The 26260-nt window shown below is 37.2% G+C and overlaps 1 protein-coding gene across 7 annotated transcripts in view; it reads right to left on the reverse strand.

Annotated features, from left to right (window-relative positions):
- Positions 1-3936: 3936 nt before the first annotated feature.
- The window catches only part of FYB1 (FYN binding protein 1), a 166223-nt gene continuing 143899 nt past the window's right edge, over positions 3937-26260 (reverse strand). For 5 of the 7 annotated variants that reach the window (XM_058718142.1, XM_058718122.1, XM_058718112.1 and 2 more), the window contains 5 exons: positions 24006-24072; positions 20827-20917; positions 19302-19464; positions 6835-6866; positions 3937-6054 (listed from right to left, as the gene is read on the reverse strand). In XM_058718142.1, the coding sequence (XP_058574125.1) occupies positions 5986-6054; positions 6835-6866; positions 19302-19464; positions 20827-20917; positions 24006-24072 (422 nt within the window). In that variant the 3' untranslated portion in view covers positions 3937-5985. Of the gene's footprint in view, positions 6055-6834; positions 6867-9834; positions 9869-19301; positions 19465-20826; positions 20918-24005; positions 24073-26260 lie in introns of all 7 variants that reach the window. The other 2 variants (XM_058718155.1, XM_058718102.1) reach the window with 1 other exon arrangement.

The raw sequence follows: 26260 nt of genomic DNA on the forward strand, positions 1-26260 counted from the left end.
GGGAGAAGTGTGTATCATACACACAGAAAGCAGGATATCACAATAATAAGATCTTGAAACTTGGGCAAAGCACATATCACATCTAAGTTGCATTTCTTCTGAGCCTGACTTGATAAGGTTGACATAAGGTTTAAGTAGGACAAGGCTCAGAACACTCGGCAAAGTGTCTAGCATATAGTAAGCACACAAAAAATGCCAATAGATGGTGAGGACGACAGTGACAATGCAGCCCATATATGGAATTGGCTCAAATGATTTTACCTTTTGAATAAATGAGTAAGATACATAGAATAGTGATAAATAGACTCGTAATGAACATTCGTCTTTCAAATGGCTCTCAACATACTTACCCAGTGTAAAATCTGGTGGCTTAGGTGACGTTGCCACTGAAATGATTCAGGATGCTCACAGGACCTTGACAAGCTGGGACAACCCCTTAATGATGTAAGAAAGGCCAGCTTTAGTGTTCGGTCCATAATATATACACTTTTATGTCTCCTCCTATTTGATGAGAAAACCCACTATTTCTACAGAATTTTCTTTAAAGTTTATTTATTTGTGTGTGTGTGTGTGTGTGTGTGTGTGTGTGTGTGTGTGTGTGAAAGAGAGAGAGAGAGCGTGAGTGCACACAAAAGTGGGGGAAGGGCAGAGAGAGAGAGAGAGGAAGAGAGAGAGAATCCCAAGCAGGCTCTGGTATGGCACAGAGCCCCATGGGGGGCTCGGACTCACAAACTGTGAGATCATGACCTAAGCCGAAACCGAGAGTTGGACGTTTACCCAATTAACTGCCCCCACACCCCAGGCGACCCTCTGCAGAAAATTTACTTCTGATCTATCCCTGGTAACTTTTCCCGGTGGGTGCACCCATCCCTCAACTGTGTAAGAATTGACTACTGAAACTCACAGCTGCAACTTTTTCAGCCCAAAGAGGCAGTGTTACCCACAGTCACGTAGGAGATTGAGGTTGGGGGGAAGAAGCCTGCGGTAGCCAGCGACTGCTGATGGGGAGATAGAAGCCCAGCTCCCTTGTCTCAGGGTGGCTGACTCAACGGAGCCATTTCTGCTCTGGCATTTTCTTTTGGAACCAGGCTGAACCCGGACTGCTGTGAGACCCATGTCTTTATGCAACTCCTTCCCCTGCGCCGTCCTGCTTCCTCATTCTTACAGATTCTTTTTCCTGCAGAGCCCCCTCAACAAATCCCTCACACAAGAATTCCAGTCTGAAGCTCTGCTTCTGGACAACCAAGCCTAAGATACCTTCCGAGTATGTCTGCTTCTACAGCTATATTAGGAATAGGAGAGAATTTTCTGTTGTTTCTCTTCTAGACAAATGCATAAAAACCTTTAGTACTTTGTGGTTTTGGTTTTCTAGTCCTGTATCCTGTGTATTTATTTAGATCTCGGAGGTTAGTAACCATTGTAGTTTAGTGCAACTCTTTTAGATCTACACATAGTAAAGACCAGAAACCAAAAAACAAAACAAGATAACAACAAAAACAAACCTCTGGTCCCCTGAAGCAATGTGGGTGGCAAGAGCATTTCAGTGGTTTTTTCTTTCTTTCTTTCTTTCTTTTTCTTTCTTTCTTTCTTTCTTTCTTTCTTTCTTTCTTTCTTTCTTTCTTCTTTCTCTTTCTTTCTTTCTTTCTCTTTCTTTCTTTTTCTTTTCTTTCTTCTTTCTTCTATTTCTCTTTCTTTCTTCTATTTCTTTCTTTCTCTTTCTTTTTTTCTTTCTTCCTTTTTTTCTTCTATTTCTTTCTTTCTTTCTTTCTTTCTTTCTTTCTTTCTTTCTTTCTTTCTTTCTTTCTTTCTTCTATTTCTTTCTTTCTTTTCTTTCTTTCTTTCTTTCTTTCTTTCTTTCTTTCTTTCTTTCTTTCTTTCTTTCTTTCTTTCTTTCTTTCTTTCTCAGTGCTTTTCTTAACACAGCTGCTACCATATAGGGTGAAGCTCTGACAAGCATATCATGTTAGCTAAAGAACAACAACCTAAATTTAGGGGTGCCTGGGTGACTCGGTTGATTGAGCATCCCACTTTGGCTCAGGTCATGAAAGTCTCAGGTCATGACCTCGTGGTCAGTGAGTTCAAGCCCCACGTTGGGCTCTATGCTGACAACTCAGAGCCTGGAGCCTGCTTAGGTCTCTGCTCCTCCCCCACTCACGCTCTGTCTCTCTTTCTCTCTCTTTCTCCCAAAAGTCAATAAATGTTAAGAAAAATTTAAAAAAAAGAACAAAACCTAAAATTTCATCCTAACTTAAAGAGTTTTACTCTCAATATTACTCCTAGAAGTATGATGGAGACTCAAGCTGCCATATCTGATGGTGAGGGTAAGATCATGAGTTTGAAAGGGAAGAGATAGTTTACATGCCTGAATAAGATTCTTCATTAACTTTATTAAAGGTTTTGAAAAATACTATAATATCTCAAAGATCTGTTTCTAAGAACTGAAATGAGAAGGTGGTCGTAGAAGGTATTTCTTTGTTCTTCGTTAATAAGAACCCGGCCACTAATGGTCTGTATAAGCCATTATTATTCTCAGTTGGGCATGTCCCAAACCACAATTTGACTTTAAATTTCTGTTTCAGGCCATGGCATTTGCAACATATCAGATGCTAAGAAGTTAGTATGCAAGCAGCATTAGTTTTTTTTATGATTATATTCCTGTTAGACCTCTCAATGGCATTCCGTGCTTCTAACAGAAATGTAATCTGGCTGTCCTAGACACTAAATAAGGTTTGTCCATCACTCACTCCCACAAAAAGGCTCCTTATTATTGGCAGGTTGGAGAGCTATAGTGTGGCCTGTGCTTCATCTTATTTCACATCATAAATGGCTGATGTTGCAGAAAAATGGAAAAATGTATGTGTGAGAGGAAACAGGGGAAGGGAAGCAGGGAAGGTTGGAGGAGCCATCAGAGAGCAATGCAAGTCTGACCTTAATGAAGAGGGGAGGGAAGAATGTCAGGAGGAAGCATCTCAGAGTACTATGCAGTGTAGGGAAGTTTTAGCAAGGCTGTTGGGGAGTCTTCAAGCCACAGCCCCACTACCTGAGGTCTTCTGTATCTTTTAGGAACGGGACTGCTATGCTCAGCCATCGGCTAGGAGCAGTGTATGGGAAGCCTGGTGTCAGCACAAGTGTGGTGATGGGTTTCAGAGTGTAGAAGGCAGGATCTATGGTGAATTAAGCTCCCCATAGTTGCAGGTCTTTGAAGCACATCTTTCTGGTTGTCAAATGTTTCCTACCATTTTAAGACGATGGGATGAGAAAAGAAAGATAGAAATGGGCTGTAGTTAGAGAGATATTTAGATTCAAGGCAAGGTTTCTTTGTTTTTTTGAATGGGAAAGACTTCAGTATGCTTGTAAGCCTAGAGGAGGGAACCTGCAAATTGCGAGAAGTTAAAGAAGAGGAAGGGAAGAAGGGAAAGGGCAAAAGATGGGTGGGGACTTTGTGTGTGTATATGTGTGTGTGTTTTTTTGGGGGAGCAGGGGAGAATGAGAATGAATTGTGAAGGAAGAAAACTCCAGAGAAAGAGGAAGAAATTGGACACAAGTTGTAGCTTTGAGGAGTGGCATCTTATTCCCTGGGACAGTGTCTGAATATGATTAAGGTTGGACATTGTTGGAAGTTGAAGGGAATTGTGTTTGATTATTTCAATTTCATTCCAAATAGGAAGCAAAGTATCAGGGGCAATGGTGGAAGGTTTAGTCTTGAACAGGAGGAACAACATCCTCTGAGGTTAAAGCAAAAAGGTAAGATTGGGCTTAGAGAAAGACTTGCAGGTGTGGGATGAAAATACGGGAGAGAAAGGCTGATGACCTCAATTTCTTGATGAAGTAGGAGGCAAAGTTATCCATGGAAGGTTTTATTTATTTGTAGCTCTTCTCATGTGACAAAATTCTATACACAAAACTATAAAAGAAATAATATTTGGTATATTAAAATTAATATGTCAAATATCTTTTATATTAAGATTATTACCTATTACATTAATCTTTTGTAGCAATGTGTGTGTCTGTTTCTTGGTGTATAACCCAAAACTCAAATATTCTCTTGATTTAATCTGGAATTTTAAAAAGTGACATTGTATTGAATTTATGTTATTCTCAATCAGAAAAAAATTACCGGAAATACACTGTCAGTGTATTATGTATATTTACTACCAAATTTAACAAAACGAAACCACTTTTGAGCTATGTAATTTAGTATTAAAATAATTTTATCATATGAGCATATACTGGCTTACTCCATCAAAAAGTAGACATCAAAGTATTTCATAATTGGGAGGGGACTTTGACATCATTGGTTTCTAATGTGGGGAGTCTCAGACCTCCAGAAATCTATAAATTGAGTAGTAAAGGTTTATGATCTATTTTCAAATCTCAACACACCAAATGGAAATCCCACTTCACCTATATGAAGGCTGAGGTACAATTATTTCTTTTAAAGTTTATGTATTTATTATTTTGAGATACAGAGTGTGAGTGGGGGAGGGGCAGAGACAGAGGGAGAAACAGAATCCCAAGTAGGCTTTGCGCTGTCAGCTCAAGCCTGACGCAGGGCTTGATCCCATGCATGACCTGAGCCAAAATCAAGAGTCAGATGCTTAACCAACTGAGCTACCACCCAGGTGCCCCTGAGGCTACAGTTATTTGAAATGATGTCAATTCAGTAGGGCCACTCTTCAGAAGCTCCAATGGGCCTTTGCAATATTACGATATGGAAAATGCATTAATCATTATTTAATCAATGAGTTTTAAAAATAAACAAAAGCTTCTGAAATATGAGGTTGGGGCTGGGGAATGGATTATAAAAGTTTGAGGTAACTGGTGTTGAAAAAGTTTGGAAAAACTGATTTAATCTAATTCTATAATTTCCAGATGAGCAAATGGGGCAGGGGGAGATAAATAAATTACCCAATCTCACATCACCATTCATTACTAGTAAAGCCAGCATTATGATTTGCATATTTTGGAAGTTGTGAAAAAATTACTTAACATGGGATTTTCCTGTGTGTTAGGGTTTTGCATTTTGTATCATGGTGTTTAGTGTTCTTAGCATTTGGAACCCAAATGCCCCATGTTTTGTTTTGGAGATGCTTTGGGAATGAATATGCGAGTAGGGAACACCCTACTCCAAACAGTAGGCCAAATTTTCTGTAAAGTGGTTAAAAAAAAAAACAGTTCCACAGAGGTAATTGAAAAACAAAAACCTTCAAATGAGGCTTTGTAGTAAAGAGGTACCATAAAAGACTAATTAATTTCAAAGTCCGTTCTTCCATTCTTCATAATTTTAGGGTAGCCCTCATTTATATCTACTCTAGTTAAAACAGTACTTTAAACAGAGCACATAATTAAACTGTTAGTGGATGAATCTGCAAAAAGAAAACTTATTTTTGACTCTTCTACAGTTTTAATCTTAAATGTGCATACTAAATGCATACATTCTTATCAAATAATTAACATATATTCACAATTAACAATCAGGGGCGATCTTTATACAAAAATTCTGCTACAGCTATAATTTTTGAAAACATTTATCCCCCCAGCAAGTTCTACCTTTTTTAAAGATAGATACTTTGAATGAAGAATATAAGATACAATCATAATTAGCGGTTCAAACAATGGTTTTCCTTCTTGTGGAATGCCTTAAAATTTCCTTCCTTATATTTCTTTATTCTTTGTCCTCATGTTTCTTTAGACAACACAGTCATTTCTTCTTCTTCTTCTTCTTTTTTTTTTTTTTTTTTTAGGAAGGGGAGGTCTACTGATGGTCTCAGAGAAGCGCCTTCATAATTGTTGCTGAGGCAGAAATGGAATATTTAATAATTCTACATCTCATTGACGCAGTCTTCCAAGATGTTAAGATCATTTTCTAAGTCCAAAGTTTCAAAATTTTGTAAAGATAATCAGAATTTTAAAACAAATGGTAATAAGTCGTTCCTGAGTTCATTTTCTGTGATATCCAATAATAGGTCAGCTAAAGCTCAGATTTCATACTGGCGTCAAATGAACACGGCAGAATGAACATAGCTGAGACCTAGTCATTGTCATAGATGCAACCTGAAAAAAAAAAACAAAACAAAAACGAATTTCAATGTAGTTATATAGAACACATATCTTCTAAGTGTTCCAAGGTTAGAAATGTGGGTGATTCACACTCCTCTGATTTAGGATTTAAAAAATGTAGAACTGGCTCACTTTATGAAAAAGTAGTTAAATGGAAGACCCTATATGTTCATTGCTCGGTGTGCAATCCTAACAGAGTTTCTGGATAGATTTACTCTTTATCAAAATTAGATTCAGGAGTGTTTTATCTGGCATTTAAATGTACTCTTTGGTAGTCATTCTAATTGAGATTAAAGATGTTAAAATCCAGCAAGAATCATGTTTAAAAGGAAACTAAAAGACCACATGATTAACTCCATGTATCATTTCAGTTGAGATTAATTTTTTAGATCTTAATTTATAAATATGTGATGCTAAGAGAATATTAATGAGCATTATAGGTTATAAAATAAGTACCTACTAATTGGTCAAGTATGCGTATTTTTGTGTATGAAAGTAATTCATAGTAAGATTAATGGAATAATGAATACTCACCAATTATTTTCATACTTCTGTTTTCAAAGAAAATAAATAAGATTCTTGCTTGATTTTCAGTCATGTGCAAAGATAATTTTTTAAAATTATACCACAGCATTTACCTTTCCTAACGTTTTCAAGTGATTCAAATTCTGATCAGATTAGAAAGCTCTAATTTATCCAGCAAGCTATTTTTAGTATTTGTAAGAATGAATTCACTGTTACTGTTCTCTGTGGTGGGTGCCATGTGAAACTTACCATCAGCAATATCATCATAGATCTCTCCATCACTGTGAATGCAGAAAATAATTTTTATCTTAAAGAAGGTATCGTCTTAACATTAAGGCAATATTTAGATTAAAAAGTTAATCATATGATTTTATATGACACAATAAAGCATTTAAGGCTGAGAAGTTACATGTTATGCTTTTATAAGTGGGAAAAAACTTCATATTCATTTACATTGTCTTTCATTGGCTTAGCCTAATCTTCTGTTCTATTCTAAAAATAACCAAAAAAACTCACAACTTATTCCATATCATAGACACACAAAATAATGGAAACATGCCTCAAGAGCATACACCATGCTTTATCATCTTTGGATCCAACCATGTGCCTAGCACACAGCTATATCTGGTAAGAAAAGCTTATTAAGTTTGTTGAACTGAATAAGCTGAAAAATCATGGCATGATACTCCACTGGGGGCCCTAATGGATTTCTTTAAAAAATGTATTTATTTAAGTAATCCCTACACCCCACATGGGGCTTGAACTCACAACCTTGAGATCAAGTCATGTGCTCCTCTGACTGAGCCAACCAGGTGCCCCGTGGATTCTTTATATTTGTTAATATCAGATTTATACTTTTACTTGAACTTCAAATGTTGAATGAAATAGAATACATTTGGCATAGGAAGTAGGTGCACCATTTTTGCATGTTTCTAATTATAATTTGTAAATATTAATTATAAGATATGTAAATATTAGTGACAAAATGAGTAGCCAAGATGTGATTATTATGATGATTCTTATGTCATATAATTCTAAAAATATTTATAGTTATAGGTTACATGCATAATAATAGTTCTAGCGACTTTTTTTTTTTTTTTTAATTTTTTTTTTCAATGTTTTTTATTTATTTTTGGGACAGAGAGACACAGAGCATGAACGGGGGAGGGGCAGAGAGAGAGGGAGACACAGAATTGGAAACAGGCTCCAGGCTCCGAGCTGTCAGCACAGAGCCCGATGCGGGGCTCGAACTCACAGACGCGAGATCGTGACCTGGCTGAAGTCGGCCGCTTAACCGACTGCGCCACCCAGGCGCCCCAGTTCTAGCGACTTTTACATATTTTGGTTTTACTTGGTCCTGAATCTTTGTGAAATATTCTATTTTACATACCTACTGAATCCCTCCTATGTACCAAGAGATATAAATATGAGTGAGATAGGGGTGCCTGGGTGGCTCAGTTGGTTAAGTGTCCGACTCTTGATTTCAGTTCAGGCCATGATCTCACAGTTCGTGAGTTCAAGCCCCACACTGGGCTCGCTGCTGTCAGCACAGAGCCTGCTTCAGATCCTCTGTCCCCCCTCTCTGCCCCTCCCCTCCTTGCTTGCTCCCTCTCTCTCAAAAATAAAAATAAGCTTAAAAAATAAAAATAAAAATAAAATAAATATGAGATACAACCTTTGATTTCAAGAAGCTTACAGTCTAATGGAGGAAATAATGATATATAAGTAATTAAAATAGAAAGTATTATAAATGCTAATATAGCCTTGAAGTGTAGGATACAGTTTCAAAGTTCAGAAACCCAAGGTGACTGTCAGACCAGACCCGCTTTGGGTTCCTGTACTGCCTCTGTGCTTTTATCATGGAAGCAGCAGCAGGCCCTCCAAGTTGGGGCTACTATGGCAGATGCTATGAGTTGCCTATGTCTTCTGTTTGGATCCTCTGAGACTGAGGGAGAGTTTGGCTCTTGGAAATCTGATATAAATGCAAAGAGGACAGATTTTCCTATCATTCATTCAATAAACATTAAGTATCAATTCACTTCAATAGATGGTGAACCAATAATTACTTAGAGTATACTTTCTAAATTCTCTCTTAATCATCCTGTAATAATCACTGATGAAGATGTGGTCCTATGGTTTGCCACATATTCTTTCTTGAAATCTGTATCTTTCATAAAATAGAAAAGTCCCTTGCCTACCATCATGATTAAGGTTCTGAGAAAAATAAATATATTATGATTATGTTTCTTTTGACTCTTTACTAGTTTTCTGACAAAGCATTTGGCATTGATTTGTCTCTTTCTGATTAGTGTCGGTTGTTTATGGATATACTTTGTGAACCTTCCTTGACTTTATTATAATGCAGAATTCTGTAAATCTTTATGTTGGCATATGACCTGATAATGGAGGTCATTTCTTGCACTGACATGCTTGGAACAGTATCTTATAACGTTTGAGGGGGAACTCTAACAGCACACTGGTAACAGGCTGTGACAACATCTTATTCATAAGAATAGAAGAAACATTGACGACTATCTTTTTTTGGGCATGCTTCCAAAAAGACAACTTAATACTCTACTATGCCTAGTGTGAGTAAAGAAAAGCCCTCAATTGGGGGCCAAATTACTAACAGGTGACATTAGCACCTATTGTGTAGATACTAATTGGTCCCTGATTAATTCAATTCAACCAACTGCATTAATCAATAAGTGAAAGGCAAAATACTTATGAAAGTGTTAGTGGTTTTGACCTGTCTCCAATGTTTGCCTTGTCTGTCTCCAATGAATGTGAACTGTATACTCATGAATGAGAAGGATTCTTGTCTATTTAGAAGAGTAACACTTTATGAAAACCTTAACTTTATTAGGTATTACGATATTGACATTAGTATAGCATATTGTTTTAAAATTTATTTATGATAGGGGCGCCTGGGTGGCGCAGTCAGTTAAGCGTCCGACTTCAGCCAGGTCACGATCTCGCGGTCCGTGAGTTCGAGCCCCGCGTCAGGCTCTGGGCTGATGGCTCGGAGCCTGGAGCCTGTTTCCGATTCTGTGTCTCCCTCTCTCTCTGCCCCTCCCCCGTTCATGCTCTGTCTCTCTCTGTCCCAAAAATAAATAAAAAAAAAAAAACATTAAAATTTATTTATGATAGTTTAGTAGGTTGTATTATTTAAATGATATTAGGAATCTTTCTTAAAGAAGAGCACAGCATTCTTTTTATAAGTATAGTAGTAGAAGGAAATGAGCTTACTTATCCACCAAGTAACTCCGAAGAACATAACCATCTATGAAAAAAAAGAAAAGCAAATTTTATTAATAGTACAGCATTGAAAAATCTTTACTGTTTCTTTTAAGAAAGTGGAAAAGAATGGAATAACTGATATGATGTAATGTGATCTGATATACTGAATAATTAGATCTATCTCCAAATATGACCTATTTTTCTTACTTGTGTCCACTTTTCTCTCCTTCCTTTCTTCTCCTTTTCTAACTTTTCTCTCTCTCTCCTACACCTCTCTTTTCCTCCACTTACACTCTTTCCCCTTAAAGAGAAACAAACTATCTTAAGTTACTGCAAGTTGGCACACAAGCCTCTTCCACATTTCCACCTTTTTACCCTATTTCTTCGAGGTGTTATCCATGTGCCCCAGTCTTGTGAAGAATATGCAGTTTCTCCAAATACAAAAGTAGTTCATAAATAGGTATTCCAAATACCACCGATCAGAACCTTAACTTATAAAATGTGATTAGGTTGAACAGAGTCAAAACCGTGTTCAACTCCCTTCTCAGCTCGGCAATCTGGTGATTACTTGGGGGAGGATGGAATGGTTTGTATGCCCAGTGTGGAAGATCTTCCACCACTGCTTTTGCCATTTGACCATGCCTTTTCATCTTTCGTGAATCAAATCATTAGTTTCTAAATTAAACTGATTTTTTATAGAGAGTCAGTGAGCGAGCCAGAGTGGTAGAAAGAGAGAGAATCTTAAAAAGTCTCTACACCCTTTGCAGAGCCTGACACAGGGCTTGATCCCATGATCTGAGATCAGGACCTGAGCCGAAATCAAGAGTCAGAAACTCAACTGACTGAGCCACTCAGGCACACCTCCCTTTCTTAAATTTAATTTTGTTTTTGAAACAAATCATTATTAGAAGAACACATACCAGGCAGTCTAGTGATTCCCTGTTAAATAGAAAATAGACCCATTTTGTGCAAGAAAGCAAAGATTTTTTTTGAGTACCTATCTGCGCCTCTATTGTGCAAAATAATCCTAAGAAAAAATATAAACGATTTTTCCTGAAAGAAAAAAATGTCTGCTGACATTTAATTAGTATTGCTAACATTTGGAATTTGTAGTTTTGGACTGGCACCTAAACACTACTGTATGCTTGAGATTAGTACCATTTACTGCCTTGTCAATATAGCCTCTAAATTCTTTCACTGAATCAATCTATTGGGCTTGGTCCACTTTAGATATAAGTTTTATTAGAGTAAATGTGTAAAAAATTATAAACCAGGAAACTCATAGACAAAGATTAATACAAATGATAATAAACTTAGTTAGACACACTGATGTCATATCACCATTGACTTAACATGCAAAAACATTTTTTAAAAAAGCTGGGATCATACAAGTGAAACTCTAGATTAAAACTTAAGAAAATGAATTTTTCCTTGAAATATTCCAGGGTAAAAAGAACTCCATCAAAATGTTTTATCAAGAAATTCACCACTTTTTTAAGCAATATTTTTTTAATGCTTATTTATTTTTATGAGAGAGAGAGAAAGAGGGAGGGCACGTGCACATGAGCAGGGGAGGGGCAGAGAGAGAGGAGGGTAGAGAATCCAAAGCAAGCTCTGAGCTGTCAGCACAGAGCCTGACATGGGGCTTGAACCCACGAACCACGAGATCATCACCTGAGCTGAAGTTGGACGCTCAATCCACTGAGCCACCTGGGCGCCCCAAGAAATTCACCACTTTTTTTTTTTTTTTTTTTTTTTTTTTTAACGTTTTTTTTTTTTTTATTTATTTATTTATTTTTGGGACAGAGAGAGACAGAGCATGAACGGGGGAGGGGCAGAGAGAGAGGGAGACACAGAATCGGAAACAGGCTCCAGGCTCCGAGCCATCAGCCCAGAGCCTGACGCGGGGCTCGAACTCACGGACCGCGAGATCGTGACCTGGCTGAAGTCGGACGCTTAACCGACTGCGCCACCCAGGCGCCCCATAATGAAAACTTTATTAAAATCCTATTTGGAAAAGGAAAAATCAAAGTTCTCTTTGAATTCCTGTAGTATGGAAATAATGTAGCATACGTCAAAATGATAAAAGAGCAATAATGTAATATTTTCCTCAGAGTACGAAAAGTCAGACCTTGTTATACTTCCTTTTTTATTTCAGTTAAAGCAAAAGTAGCAAAAATTATTAATGTAAGAACATCTAAAATTAACATCCTTGGTTTCTTTTATATCACAGTTCTTTTATCGATTTCATGTTAACAGACTTCTAAAACAAATGAAGGTATATATCATAATTTAACACCATTTTTAAAGGGGAATAAGCTTGTCTCTCACAAATTCAATCTACATGTGTCTCTCAAAAGAGAAAATCTGTGCAGATAACAAGTTTTTAGAAGAAATTGTGGATTTTGTGTCAAGGTCCCAATAGCTGAAATCTGTCTTTACCTGTACTGATGTTTGGGACTAAAATAAAATGTGAAGAGTGCTCTATAGACAGTAATGGTCACAAACTCCCCACTAGTTAAAATTGGTGGTTCTGCTTATGTTTGAATTTTTTTCCTTAGAATAGAGCGGGAAATAGGGGCGCCTGGGTGGCTCGGTTGATTAAACATCCAACTCTTGGTTTTGTCTCAGGTGATGATCTCATAGTTTCATGACTCTGAGCCACCCCCCATCGGGCTCTGTGCTGACAGCACAAAGCCTGTTTGGGGTTCTCCCTCTCCCTCTCTCTCTGCCCCTCCCCTGCTCACACTCTCTGTCTCTCCCCAAAATAAGTAAATAAACACTAATTTTTTTTTAAAAATTGGGAAATAAAAGAATACAATAATAAGTGTTCTCATGATATATTCATGTTTAAATTAATAATTAAAAAAATGACACGTATGAGCTGAAGCTTTTACAGTGGAGGTAATCTCATTGTGAGCTGTTCAGGCTTTGCAAAGTCTCTGAACTAAAATTAGAAGATACAAAATTAGGAAAATGTTTAAGAGATTATAAACGGCTGCCAGAGGTTGGACTTACTCCAGCATTGAATATATTTCTGTTTTTGTTTTTTTTTTTTAGTCTTTATAATATTAAAGGAAATAAAGAACAAAACAAAGAGAATATAATCACCATTTTTGGATCTTAAAGTTTTCTACTTTCCTGTGCTTTTAGATAATCTACTTTCAAAAACTCATTTATGCTAAAATTTGTAAGTAAGCAATAAACAGTCCTTCACATGACCAAAGTTAGTAACTCATGATATACGGCTTAATAGCCTGTCTTCACAAAATTAATTATAAAATACATATTCTTCTAGATTCTAAAGCCCCTATTACATTTCCTCCTATATCTTGCCTGTGTGAGAGCTCTAAGGAATGGCTTTCTCTTTTGTTGAATGCTCTGCTGTTGCTGTTGCTTGTGTGTGTGAGATAAATAAATATGACTGATTGTGAACATTATCTCAGAAACATGTATCAAGGAGATGCAGTGTGGGATGTACTGTATTCCTCTATTTTAGCTTTCTGAAGTGATGTGATAATTTGGGGCTCATTAGCTGTAAAATTACTATTGTATAGCATCGTTACAGGGTTAATGACTTTTAATAGAGCATAGGTTTTGATGTCTAGTACCTTTAAAACTCTCTAAAACTTCATTCTCTTAAAAGCATGATTCATGACAGTGTAAAAACAAGTGACTTACCATGAATTTTTATATTTTATATAATCTCCCCATTATAGTCCCTAGGAATAATTTTTTTTTTTGCGGTAGAAAAATGATCTCCTTGCTTAACTGTTCCATGTACATCCATTATAAGGAAAATTAATGAAAAATATGAAGGAAATGAACAAAAAAGTCATCATGGCTCCATACCACGTAGAATGGTCGCCATGTTTACTCTGGGTGCTGGCGTACCACGGATTCTCACACAAAATATGAATTTATTATTTGGAAACTTCACATTCATAAAGCAGAACAGTGGCTTGAAACAAATGTTCTGAATTATGCGGTGGGTTAGAGCTAACTGAGGAAGTAATACCCCTGCCTTACATGTGCCAGTTCTCAGGATTGACTCACCTTCCAGAAGGTTGTTGTGAATAAAATTATGAAGGAAATACAAAATCATCTTTGGAAAAGTAGAAAATATCTTCTTTCTAATGTTTCCAAATTTTTTACTTAGTAATAAGCAACCAAAAAAGTAATATATTTTTTGATTATTTCATTTGTTCTAACAAGTCCAGATATAAAGTTAAATTTACTCAACTTGGCTTCACACAGTTTAAAAACAATAAAGTCATGTTGCATAGAGTTACCTCAGCAAATGGAATAATATCTGACTTCAAGGAAACATGGTCATAATATAACAGACAGAAAAAAATAAAACACTGTGTATAAGACTAGATATAAATTATTAGCCTTGTGTTATAGAAACGTTCTCTCTCCCTCTCTTCTTTCTCTCTGTCTCTCTCTATTTATTTCTAGGGCTTCAAATCAGTAGACTTTTAAAATTTCTGAATTAAAAAAATTTTCTTCAGTGAGCATGTTTTATATTAAACTGAAAACAAAATAACTTAAGGAAAGAAATGATCAACTGGATTTGAGAAAATCCAAACTCTCTTTGAAATTCCCCTTTCTGGGGCGCCTGGGTGGCGCAGTCGGTTAAGCGTCCGACTTCAGCCAGGTCACGATCTCACGGTCCATGAGTTCGAGCCCCGCGTCAGGCTCTGTGCTGATGGCTCAGAGCCTGGAGCCTGTTTCCGATTCTGTGTCTCCCTCTCTCTCTGTCCCTCCCCCGTTCATGCTCTGTCTCTCTCTGTCCCAAAAATAAATAAAAAACGTGGAAAAAAAAAAAAAAAAAAAAAAAAAAAAGAAATTCCCCTTTCTTAGATGCCCAAAGGAAATGGAGAACATTTTAACCACAAATAATTCAGTTCATGTCTCCTTCCACACTTTTTATAGAAAATTTTTTCTCTGGTGACAGGAGGTGGAAAAACCCACAGCTTATGAGACATTGAGTTGTGGAATATGTGCAAATATTAGTGAGAAATTCTAAACATTGGGGAATGTGCCAGAAATACATATTTAAGATCTCAACACCTCTGCGATATGTGTTTCCATAAGTCAGTGGGTGAACTGATCAAATGTGATAATGCTTGTGAAAGTGGCTTGTACTCTACTCCACAATGGGAAGAGATTATTGTTCATGCTTTCGCCTCTAATTTCTACCATTACAAAATAAGTTGAAGTAAACTATGCTTTCTTTTCTCTGATGGATTGAAGAATGGAAAGTAAGGAAAATGTTAGGGTTACCATGGTGTTGGATTGCAAATGCCTTTATGGCGGTCAGATGTAGAAAAAAGGAACTGAAAGATTTAAAATCCCCTAAATGATACATAACAAGCAAACCACATCACTAAAGCTAAGATGGAGAACTTCTGTCTTCTAACAAGTGAAACTATTCCATAGACTTCTTCCTGTGTGTGTCTATATGTCAGACTTTCATCTGGTTTTCCAACTGCAATCTCCAAATTGTTACATTCAGTTTAGTAAGCCAGCCCTGAGCAAGGTGCCAGGCACCAGGAGATGTACTGGCAATACAATGTTGAGAACATTTCAGTGAAGCTACTCTCAAGCTCAGAGGCTAATAAGAATAATAGATTGGTAAAACGGTAAGGACAATTACAGGGACAAAAGCCATAGCATGGTGGGACAGAGGAGAGATGAACTGTGATTGGTGACTGGGGAGCAGGGAGTGGATGTGCTCCCAATTTTAGATGACAAATGGATTGTTGTTAATAGACAAGTAGGGAGGCACCTGGGTGGCTCAGAGCACCTGAGTCAGTGGCATCTGACTCTTGATTTCAGCTCAGATCGCGATCTCACGCTATGGGAGATCGAGCCCCGTGTCTGGCTGCGCGCTGAGTGTGGGGCCTGCTTGGGATTCTCTCTCCCTCTCACTCTGCCCCTCTCCCACTTGCATGATCTCTTTCTCTTTCAAAATAAATAGTTTTATTTATAGTTATTAATAGTTCAAAATAGTTATTAATAGTTATTAATAGTTCAAAATAAATAGTTTCTCTTTCAAAATAAAAAAATAGACAGTTATGGGCATTCGAAGTAGAATGAAATAGCACGGAAAGATAAAATAGCATGGCATATTCAGGGAATGACAAGGAAGTGATATATATTTTTGGAGTGTCAGTTGCAGATGGAGAATAGTTGATGAGCCTGAAGACAGATCTAAAGAGTTTTATGTATTAGCCTAAGGACTTTGTGTTTTTAAAAATAATATTTGAACAACAGTGTGGCAGGTGGATTGGATGAGAGTAACAGTAAGGTAGAGATATCATTTGAAAGGCTATTGCAATAATCTAGATGAAGAAGGGTTAAATCTACACAATTATCCCAAATCCTATAGACGTACATGAAGAATGGATCAGAAATTAGGGAAATTAAGAACATCAAGGATCCAGTTCAAGGAAGAAATAAGCAGGAGGTTTAGAGAAATTAAGAAAAGCAGGAGATTTGGCAAAATAAAAGTGAAATTAAGCAGATATGATAATTAAAATTTGGAATAATGCTTAACATGAAAGGCAACAATATATGCTCCAGGTGGCCTTGCCCATAGACCTTCACCCTCACCACACCAGTGACTTTGGTTCACTCAACTTTCAACTGACAGCACTTGCATTTTTTTTTTTTTTTTAAACAGATTTCTTTTCTTTGGCTTCAAAGCTCTTCGTCAGCTTGCCCAGTATCCTGAGTGGCTCACCACCTGCCCAGGAGTTAGGCTTCAACTTCACATGGACAGGAGTTGATGTATAAGCATCGCAATTTATTTCCCACTGGGTGGGATAACACTGCCACTCTGAGTTCCTAACTGGAATAAGCTCCAGTTATTCAAGTGGCAACCTTTTCCATAACAAGGCTTTGTTGACTGCCTTTCTCTTCCTGTCCACTTTTCTACTTGCGCATGATTTTTTCCCAGAATCACCTCCTAAATGGGGAAGCCAAGCTAAGACAAAGCCCAGCCAAAGAAAGTATCTAAATAAAAAGCAACAGGTACACAAGCGCTACTGGTTTAATCATCAGGTTTCCATTCTGTTTGGGATGGACCCCAAATCACCTAAGACTTGAATTAGTTATCAGTGAGCTTAGGAATTGTAAAGTGCACTTGGTATTGTACCAGAAACAAATGATAAAAGTTACATGGAACCCTTGATTGTTGTCTATCGGCACTTCATGTAATCTTTCCACTTCTCGTTTTTAACTGATGATAAATTCTAAGAGGGTAGTAGCCCTCCCGTATTCATAGCAGTATTCAGAATTAATGTATCCAAATAGGAAGGGATAGCAGATTACAAAATCATCCCTGAGTAGTTACTATTTTCTTCATTCTTTTTTTTTGAATGTTTATTTATTTTTGAGACAGAGACAGACAGAGTGAGAGCAGGGGAGGGGCAGAGAGAGAGGGAGACACAGAATCAGAAGCAGGCTCCCCGTTATCAGCACAGAGCCCGACGTGGGGCTTGAACTCACAAATCACAAGATCATGACCTGAGCCCAAGTCTGACGCTTAACTGACTGAGCCACCCAGGTGTCCCTATTTTCTTCGTTCTTAAGGTCCACTGGCTTCTAGGAAGTTAAGGGTCTCTTTCAAATTTCTGTTTCTGGTGCCATATCTTCTTGCTCATCTACATCTATACAAGTTGTTGATGAGGTCATTTACACCTTTGTTACTCAAGAGTTTGTTCCGTGAACCTCAGCATCAATTACCTGGCAACTTGGTAAAATGCAGAATGTTACACCTCATCTCAGACCTACTGAATTACAATCTGCGTTTTTGACAAGATTCTTATGTGATGTGTATGTACGTTCAAACTGAAGACCATTGCCTTAGATGGGATTAGTTGCTAAAGACAAGAATCTCAGGACAGCGTGGCAAGGTTGGTCTGAGGCTTGTGCCCTGGGGAAAGGGCCACATGACAAGTACTAGGATAATTTTCTCTTATGAAAAAGCAGAGAAAAGAAAACAGGTTCACTTAGGCTCATCACCTCAATCAGCCGCTATTGGCTGTTTAGATAATTTCTTTTATTTACATAATTTTTTGATATGGGTATAAGTCCTATCCCACATGAAGCAGGCTTCTTCCTTCTCTTTCTATTGTGTCATGAGAATTTCCGCACATTAATATCATAGTCATCATGTAAATATTCAGGCTGATATATTAATCATAACTTACTTCATACTTTTTAAAATTTTTAAACATTTATTTTATTTATTTATTTATTTATTTATTTATTTTAATATGAAATTTATTGTCAAATTGGTTTCCATACAACACCCCGTGCTCATCCCAACAGGTGCCCTCCAAAATTTTTAAACTTTTAAATATTTTTTCTGACCCTTTAATGCATAGAGTTTTTCTGCATTTAAAGCTATTCCTTGCGTTGCATCCTCACAAATGCTAGTGTGGATGTGGGTTTTCTTTGTCTCCTGGAGCACTGTCTACACATTATCTCCAGTGACCTTTGAGTGTTAATACTACACTACTCATGCCTTTTATCCTTTGTATCCACATTCCATTTTCTCCTTTTGAAAGCCAACCACCCCTCCTCCATGATAACTTTAGATCCATTTCCCCAACCTTGAGTCACTGGTTTTATTCTTAAAACTCCCATTTCAGTTCCTGTCCCTGAGTCACCTTCCTGTCATTAAAATTCGACTCAGAGTTCATGTTTCCACACAGACTGGCCAAGCTGATATGGGGCAGCCATGCTGACCATTCAATTTTAAATACAGGACACATAATTTTGAATTACTCTTCCCCGGACTTTAAGTGAAATAAGCTTCTTTTTAAAGTTTGACAAAAACATTTCCATCTGTCAGTTTTAATAGCTGATAAAGTCAAAGAAGACAGGGACTCTCTTGTGTTCATTTGGAAGAGTATGTTTTATTAAGTGTGTCCAAATAGGAAATGAAAACAAGTAAATTTGCAAGGTAGGAAAACTGGAAATTCTGCATGTGACATGTGCTGTATAATTTCAAAACCAGATGACAGCAAGAGCCACTCACTGCTTAGCACAGTGGTTCTTGCTTCAGTATACTTAAGAATAAGCTAGGGATCTTATAATCACAGGTTCCATCTGCCACCCCCCAGAGCTCATGACTTAGCAGGTCAAGAGTGGGGCCAGGCAACTGTGATTTTAATACACAAAGGGTTTTCCGATGCTGGTGGTCTGTGGGACTGCATTTTGGGAAGTACTAATTTGGCATTACTTTGGCACCACAGTGCCGAATATAGCAGGTGAGAAACGATAAAGGATGAAAATAAGATACGCTGATTTCAGCACCGCAAATCTCTAGTTTCTTAATGTTTTCCACAATTCATAAAGCATAGAAAAAACAAAGTTAATAAAACAGGGGTGATCAGGAAAACGTGTCTGATTATTAAATCCTGGAATGCCATATTGACAAAGAGTAAGCAGTGACTTACATTTCCCTTCTTCATTCCTGCAGAGAACTTTCGTATCATCAGTGCTTTGTATAACTTCGAGAGATTCACCGGGCTTCACCTGTAGATCTCTGGTCCCCCACCTTTTAGAAGTTAAGGAGGGTGCAACTTTGGTTGAATATAAAACTCTAATTTCACCATCATACTGGAAAAATACAAACATTTATATTATTGACTGATGTGTATTATTAAAGTAATCCATTTACTGACAGATTTATTAAGAAAGTCTTTGCTAGGGTGCCTGGGTGGCTCAGTTGTTTAAGCATCTGACTTTGTCTCAGGTCATGATCTCACGCATGGTTCGTGAGTTTGATCGTGCATCGGGTGAGCTGGAGCCCGGCCTCGGGTTAGCCCTGCTTGTCTCTCTCTCTCTCCCTCTCAAAAAAAAACAAAAAAAAACAACAAAAAAAGTCTTTGCCAAACAAGCAAAAAATAACGTAAAAGCATTACAGAAAAATTTTCGAGAGAAAAGCTACTCATAATCTCACGAAACTAATATAATCATTATTTTTAAAATTAAAAAAAATTTATGTGTACACGTGTGTTGATTTGATACACTCATACGTTGAAAAATGATTAGCAGTGTAGCTTTACCTAACACCTCTATCGTTTCACATGGTTACCACTTTTTGTGGTGAGAACACTTAAGATTTACTCTCTTTACAACTTCCAAGTATATAAGACAGTATTGCTAACTATAATCACCAGGCTATACCTGAGACCCCTAAAGTTCGTTCATCTCATAACTGAAAGTATGTACCCCTTTGACCAATATCTCCTCCATCCGCCCACCCCAGCCTCTGGTAATTATCACTGTACCTTGTTTTTGTGAGTTTGGCCTTTGAAGAGTCCACATATAAGTGATATTACAGAGTATTGTCTTTCTCTGTCTGACTTACCTCACTTAGCATAAGGCCCTTAGGGTTGTCACAGTGGCAGGATTTCCTTCTTTTTCATAATTAATATTCCATTACATATACATCATATCTTTGTTTTATCCATTCTAGTTTTAGATTATCCTCTTACTAAAGTTCAAAGAACAACTAAATGTAAATGATTATTGCAGCATATATAGTGCATGTATGAGACTTCGCTTAATTTGTTATAAAATAAATTCAAATCTAAAGTAAATTTTGTAGTAAATAAAGGAGTTAGGATGGATAACTCATATTGATAATTACACTTAAAAACTTTTTTTTAGTTTATTTATTTTGAGAGAGAGAGAGAGAATGCTCGCATGAATGGGGGAGCAGCAGAGAGAGAGGGAGAGAGACAATCCCAAGCAGGCTCCATGCTCTTAGCTAAGAGCATGGAGCCTGACGCAGGGCTTGAACCCATGAACCGTGAGATCATGACTTGAGCCAAAACCAAGAGTCAGATGCCCGACTGACTGGGCCGCCCAGGTGCCCCTATAATTACACTTTTAATAAGTGCATTGTGGTACTTAAAAGTCATTGTTTTTTTCATTAGCATTTTGTACTTTGTCTAATATTTAAATATGACATACTTTAAACTTTTTCCTGAAGTCTTTCTCTTCTTTTTCCTGCTTTTTTAGCTTCTTGGGGTCTTTTTCTTCTGTCTTAGCCTTGGCTCCTTGACTAAGATGGCAGAACACACATAAAACAACACTTAGTTTAGTTTGGAAAGAATAGTGTACAACAGAGACTTCATCCATCACTTAACAATTCTGTTAAATTTTGTTTTTAGTTAGTTCCCTTTCTTAGAAGTCTAGTACATTCATTGTAGTAAATGATAATATTTCATACACGGAAGAGATTCTTCACAAGAATATAGTTAAAGTGGAAGTAGTGATTACTTATGTTGAACCACTGAAATGACTGAGGTATAGTGTAAACATGCTTACACATCAGAGGTTCCATATAATTCAACCTGTCTATTGTCAAACTCCCTATATATTTTCAGCCCTTCCTACGTAATCACGTGGCCTGGCCAATGTCATAGAAGAGGCTTTTTGAAAAATAATGTTTTTTAAAAAATTGATTTTTATGTCTTGAAAAGTTTATCTATTTAAAAATAAAAAAGTTTAAAATTCTAGTTGAATTTTCTTGAGCAGTTTTTCATATCTACTTAAAATGGAGCCAGGCTGGCATCTCATAGACACCAAATGGACTCCAGCTGATTGTCATTAGAAGGGTGAAGAAGCCAAAGAGAGTGATTCTCCAGCCTGGACACATATAGGATCACCTGGAAGTTTTAAAAAAGTACCACTACCTATGTCTAATTCTTAGAAATTCTAATTAAATTAAATACATTCTAATTAAGTAGAACGGAGTGAGGTCTAGATACTGACATACATACTTTATAGCTCCCCAGATAATAGTAATTTGCATCCAAGGTTGAGGGACATTTGCTAGGGCTGAATGTCTATGTTAGGGAAAGGTTGGGAATCTCTGAAGGAGGGAATGTTAAAATCAGAATTTTTGTGTATGATGAAAAACTCTAAACACTGATATTAATTATTATCTGGCTTACCTAAAATAAAGTTTTGTTTGCAACTGATTTATTGAAAATGTTTGATTCTTTAACTGTCGAGTCTTGGGATTTAGTTCATCTACTGTGAAATGGATTAGCACATTATCCTTCCTTGGGTTCTGTATCCTTCCTCAGTTTCTCCTGCCTTATGGTCCTCTAGGCAGTAGTGGAATTGCTGTCCCAAATCAGCACTTTGGAGCCATCAGGACATACACGAGTGTTCAAAATGCCCCATGAGCTCTCTTTGAAAATACCTTACTGAAATTTAGATTTAGCTAAAAATAGAATATTCTGTTAGAGAACATAAAATAGTCTTAAAGTCTGAAAATAAGCAGCAGTAAGGAAAACGGTACCTTTTTATCACATCAAGTTTAACCAGCTGGGGTTTATTCTACTTGAAGAAAAGGTCCAGTGCATAACCAGGTACCTAGAGAGCTGTTTAATGGAATGTGGTGGCATTTTTACAGGAATATAAAACAGAAAAATGCATTTAAAAATGTCAGGGATAGAAGTGACTTCCCAATGGTGAGGAATTTTCAAACCGAACATATCACTGAAGAAGATTAGATTTTCCTTCCAGAAAAAAGGAGAACAATTCTCTTTTCATCTTGCATGTTTGTTTTGCCTGTGGAGCTTGATCTTTTTTTTTTTTTTTTTTTTTTTTTTTTTTTTAAATTTTTTTTTTTTTTTTCAACATTTTTTTATTTATTTTTGGGACAGAGAGAGACAGAGCATGAACGGGGAGGGGCAGAGAGAGAGGGAGACACAGAATCGGAAACAGGCTCCAGGCTCCGAGCCATCAGCCCAGAGCCTGACGCGGGGCTCGAACTCACGGACCGCGAGATCGTGACCTGGCTGAAGTCGGACGCTTAACCGACTGCGCCACCCAGGCGCCCCTGGAACTTGATCTTTACATAGAAATTATAACATATTCTCCCTTCAGTTTCTTTGATCTTGAAACTTTCATTCAGTAAAATTAGCTTAACGGTGTTGGTAAAAAATAAATGCTAAATGAATACATGCTCATGCACTCTTGCAGCATAGCTTAGAAGACGCTATGTATTGTCACCGGTTTATGTCACTTTCAGCCTTTAACTAATCAAGGCCAAGATCTTTTTATTCATCCTTTTCTCCTGAGAAAGCTACAGACGTGTTCTTGCTTTCATACACAGCATGTATCAGCTCATCGCTTGTGTTTATTGGAATATAGAAAAATCTTACCATGTTATTTCCTATTTCAAAAGAAGTTTCTTTTTTTAATTTTTTTAAACAATTTTTTTAACGTTTATTCATTTTTGAGAGACAGAAACAGAATGCAAGTGGGGAGGGGCAGAGAGAGAGGGAAACACAGAATCCAAAGCAGGCTCCAGGCTCTGAGCTGTCCGCACAGAGCCCGATGCAGGGCTCAAACTCACGGACCGCAAGATCATGACCTGAGCTGAAGTCGGACGCTTTACCGACTGAGCCACCAAGGCGCCCCTCAAAAGAAGTTTCAAAAGAGACTCCTTTTGTACTAACTGATCTTAACAGATTTTCATACAGTTTTAGCCTAAAATGAAATTGAAACCTTAGGTGAGCTGAAGAATGTCACTATTCACCTTGAACAGTTTTTTTTTTTTTAATTTGAATGGAACCTTTGAGAATCTGATGCTTTTGTGAAAAAGAGACATAACAAAGTCCTTTTAAAACACAAATCATTTTTTTTCATAAAAGGAAAAAAAATCTTGTGGCGGACAGAAGAGATTTGAAGAAGTTAGGTGAGGGTTGAGACATAAACTAGGAAGTGCATTCAAGACAAAAAGCTTTTAGGAAAAGGGTAAAAATAAAGGGAGGAGATGAAGTGGTGAGATCAGTCATGATCAGGCTCTCAAATATTTCCCCAGTGAATGAATATTTGAATGAATAAATGAGTGCAGACATCAGTGAGTCACAGGGCAGAGGATAATCAGGGGACCAGCAGCAGAACTACTGGGAGAGGGGGAGGGGAAGAGGGAAAAGCAAGGGAGGAGAAAGGAGAAGGGGGATCAGGGCTCTCCACCCACAAATGGAGCAGAACCCTTAGAGCTTGGGTCAGAGAGAGGACAGAGCAAACAGGAGCGAACACAGGAGATCCATAACCCACTGGGGTTTTATTCTAGTTGAATTTTCTGGAGCAGTCTGATTTCTGTCTCAAAATGAGGACATTTTAATTACCTCAGCTCTGCTGGTGGAGCAGGGAAATCAGACGCATCCACATCATCATAAACTTCATCTCCCATGTCTAACAAAAGACAAAATACCAAATGTTGAAACACTTTAGGTTTGAAGTTTTAAAATTACTATTATTATTATTATTATTATTTATTATTATTTTTTAATTAAGTAGGTGCTACGTCCAACATGACCCCGAGATCAAGCGTCACATGCTCTACTGACTGATCCAGCCAGGGACCCCAGTTTGAATTCTGATATGAACATTCAGTCATGTTTTTAATTTAAAGATTTTTCTTTCAAAGACAACAAAATAAGTTTCCCTGGGGTCTCTGTACATTTCTCCTGGAGGTAATGTCTATTCCTTCAAAGGGAGAGGTTTTTCTCTCCCTAGATGCTTCTGTTAAATTTCCCTCAAGAAAGCCAGTGACCATGGTTGTAACTAGCATCACCAGGATAAGTCCCCCCAAAACAGTGACTGAGATTATTTGAAGATCCACACTTGTGATGAATGGAAGATAAGTAGATTGCTGACAAACAAATCAATATTACAGCCCATTGGCAGTAGGCAATAGAGATTGAAATCAAGATTCCTAGGGGATTTAGGATGCTAAGATAATATATATTATTTTATTTATATGTGTCTTTGTCTATGCCTGTCTATCTGTCCATCTATCTATCTATTTATCTATCCATCCATGTATCATTCTTTTTTATTCACTGATCTGCTTGCTCCTTATTAACTTTTAATTTATAGCAATATTAGGTGTGGTATCACCTTAAAATAGAAAGAATATTTCTGTTAATAAGACAGAGCTGGTACCAGCAGGTATTGAGAACCAGTATTGGTGGAAAAGTGGCAATGACCTTAACGAGTACAATGGCTTTTCCAATCCATAGATACTTTTCTTCCTTCTAGAGCTCTTGTTAATAAAGTCAGGAGGATTGCTTCCTCTTTGTACCTATTGAGTTGCTCCACAGCAAATTAAGCTGAAGAGATGAGTTGAAGAGAGTAAAATGTTTTAAGGAATGATTATCATAGAAAGTTTAAATGCTCTCTGCTAGTGGCAAGGATCTAAATTCCTTTAAGAATTCCTCCTCTATCTGTAATGTAGAGAGTATATACATATATGGTATATACATATACTACACACACATGTGTCTGTGTGTGTATTCCTCCCCCCCCCCCCCCCACTCAGGTAATTAATTTCACAGCTATGTGAAGAATCCATAATTAATATATAAAAATATGACATATCATTGGTTTCCAGAATGGGAAATATTACTGTTCCATGCACACGCACTTAAAACACACTTGACAACAAAAGAAAATGAAAAAAAAAAAAAACATAGTTTTTACTTAACTGATCACATTTGTTTCATTTTATACCTATCCTTTGTGGAGCTAAGATTCTTGAATACTTTTTAAAAAAAATTTTTTTTAACATTTATTTTTATTTATTTTTGAGACAGAGACAGAGCATGAACAGGGGAGGAGCAGAGAGAGAGGGAGACACAGAATCTGAAACAGATTCCAGGCTCTGAGCTGTCAGCACAGAGCCCCGACGTGAGATCATGACCTGAGCCAAAGTCAGACGCTTAACCGACCAAGCCACCCAGGTGCCCCACTTGAATGCTTTTTGAAAATTATACATTAAGATATAAGCTCATTATTAGCTATTGATCAACTTTTATTAGTGCCTTGCATACTTTCATATTGACAACTGAACACGAGGTCAGATAACCAGTTTGGAAAAAGAGATTATCTGTGTGTTTAGTTTTCTCTTTCAATTTATTTATAAATTCAAATAAACTTTTTGAAAGCCCCTGAATATTTTTTTTTTTAATTTTTTTTTTAACATTTATTTATTTTTGAGACAGAGAGAGACAGAGCATGAATGGGGGAGGGGCAGAGAGAGAGGGAGACACAGAATCAGAAGCAGGCTCCAGGCTCTGAGCCATCAGCCCAGAGCCTGACGCGGGACTTGAACTCACGGACCGCAAGATCATGACCTGAGCTGAAGTTGGACGCTCAACCGACTGAGCCACCCAGGCGCCCCAAGCCCCTGAATATTCTTATGAGACATTTTATTTTGTTCAAAGTGAATTTAAGAAAAATCTTTTAAAGTTCTGTCTCAGATCTTTAAATTAAAAAAATAAGCTGATGGAAACTGTACAAAGAAGAAACTGTTTTATATTTAGCAGTGGAAGAATTTCCAAATACAATATAAATGATACATTTAAAAAAAATCAAAGAA

This window comes from Neofelis nebulosa, chromosome 1 (genome assembly GCF_028018385.1).
Source record: "Neofelis nebulosa isolate mNeoNeb1 chromosome 1, mNeoNeb1.pri, whole genome shotgun sequence".
Classification (NCBI taxonomy): domain Eukaryota; kingdom Metazoa; phylum Chordata; class Mammalia; order Carnivora; family Felidae; genus Neofelis; species Neofelis nebulosa.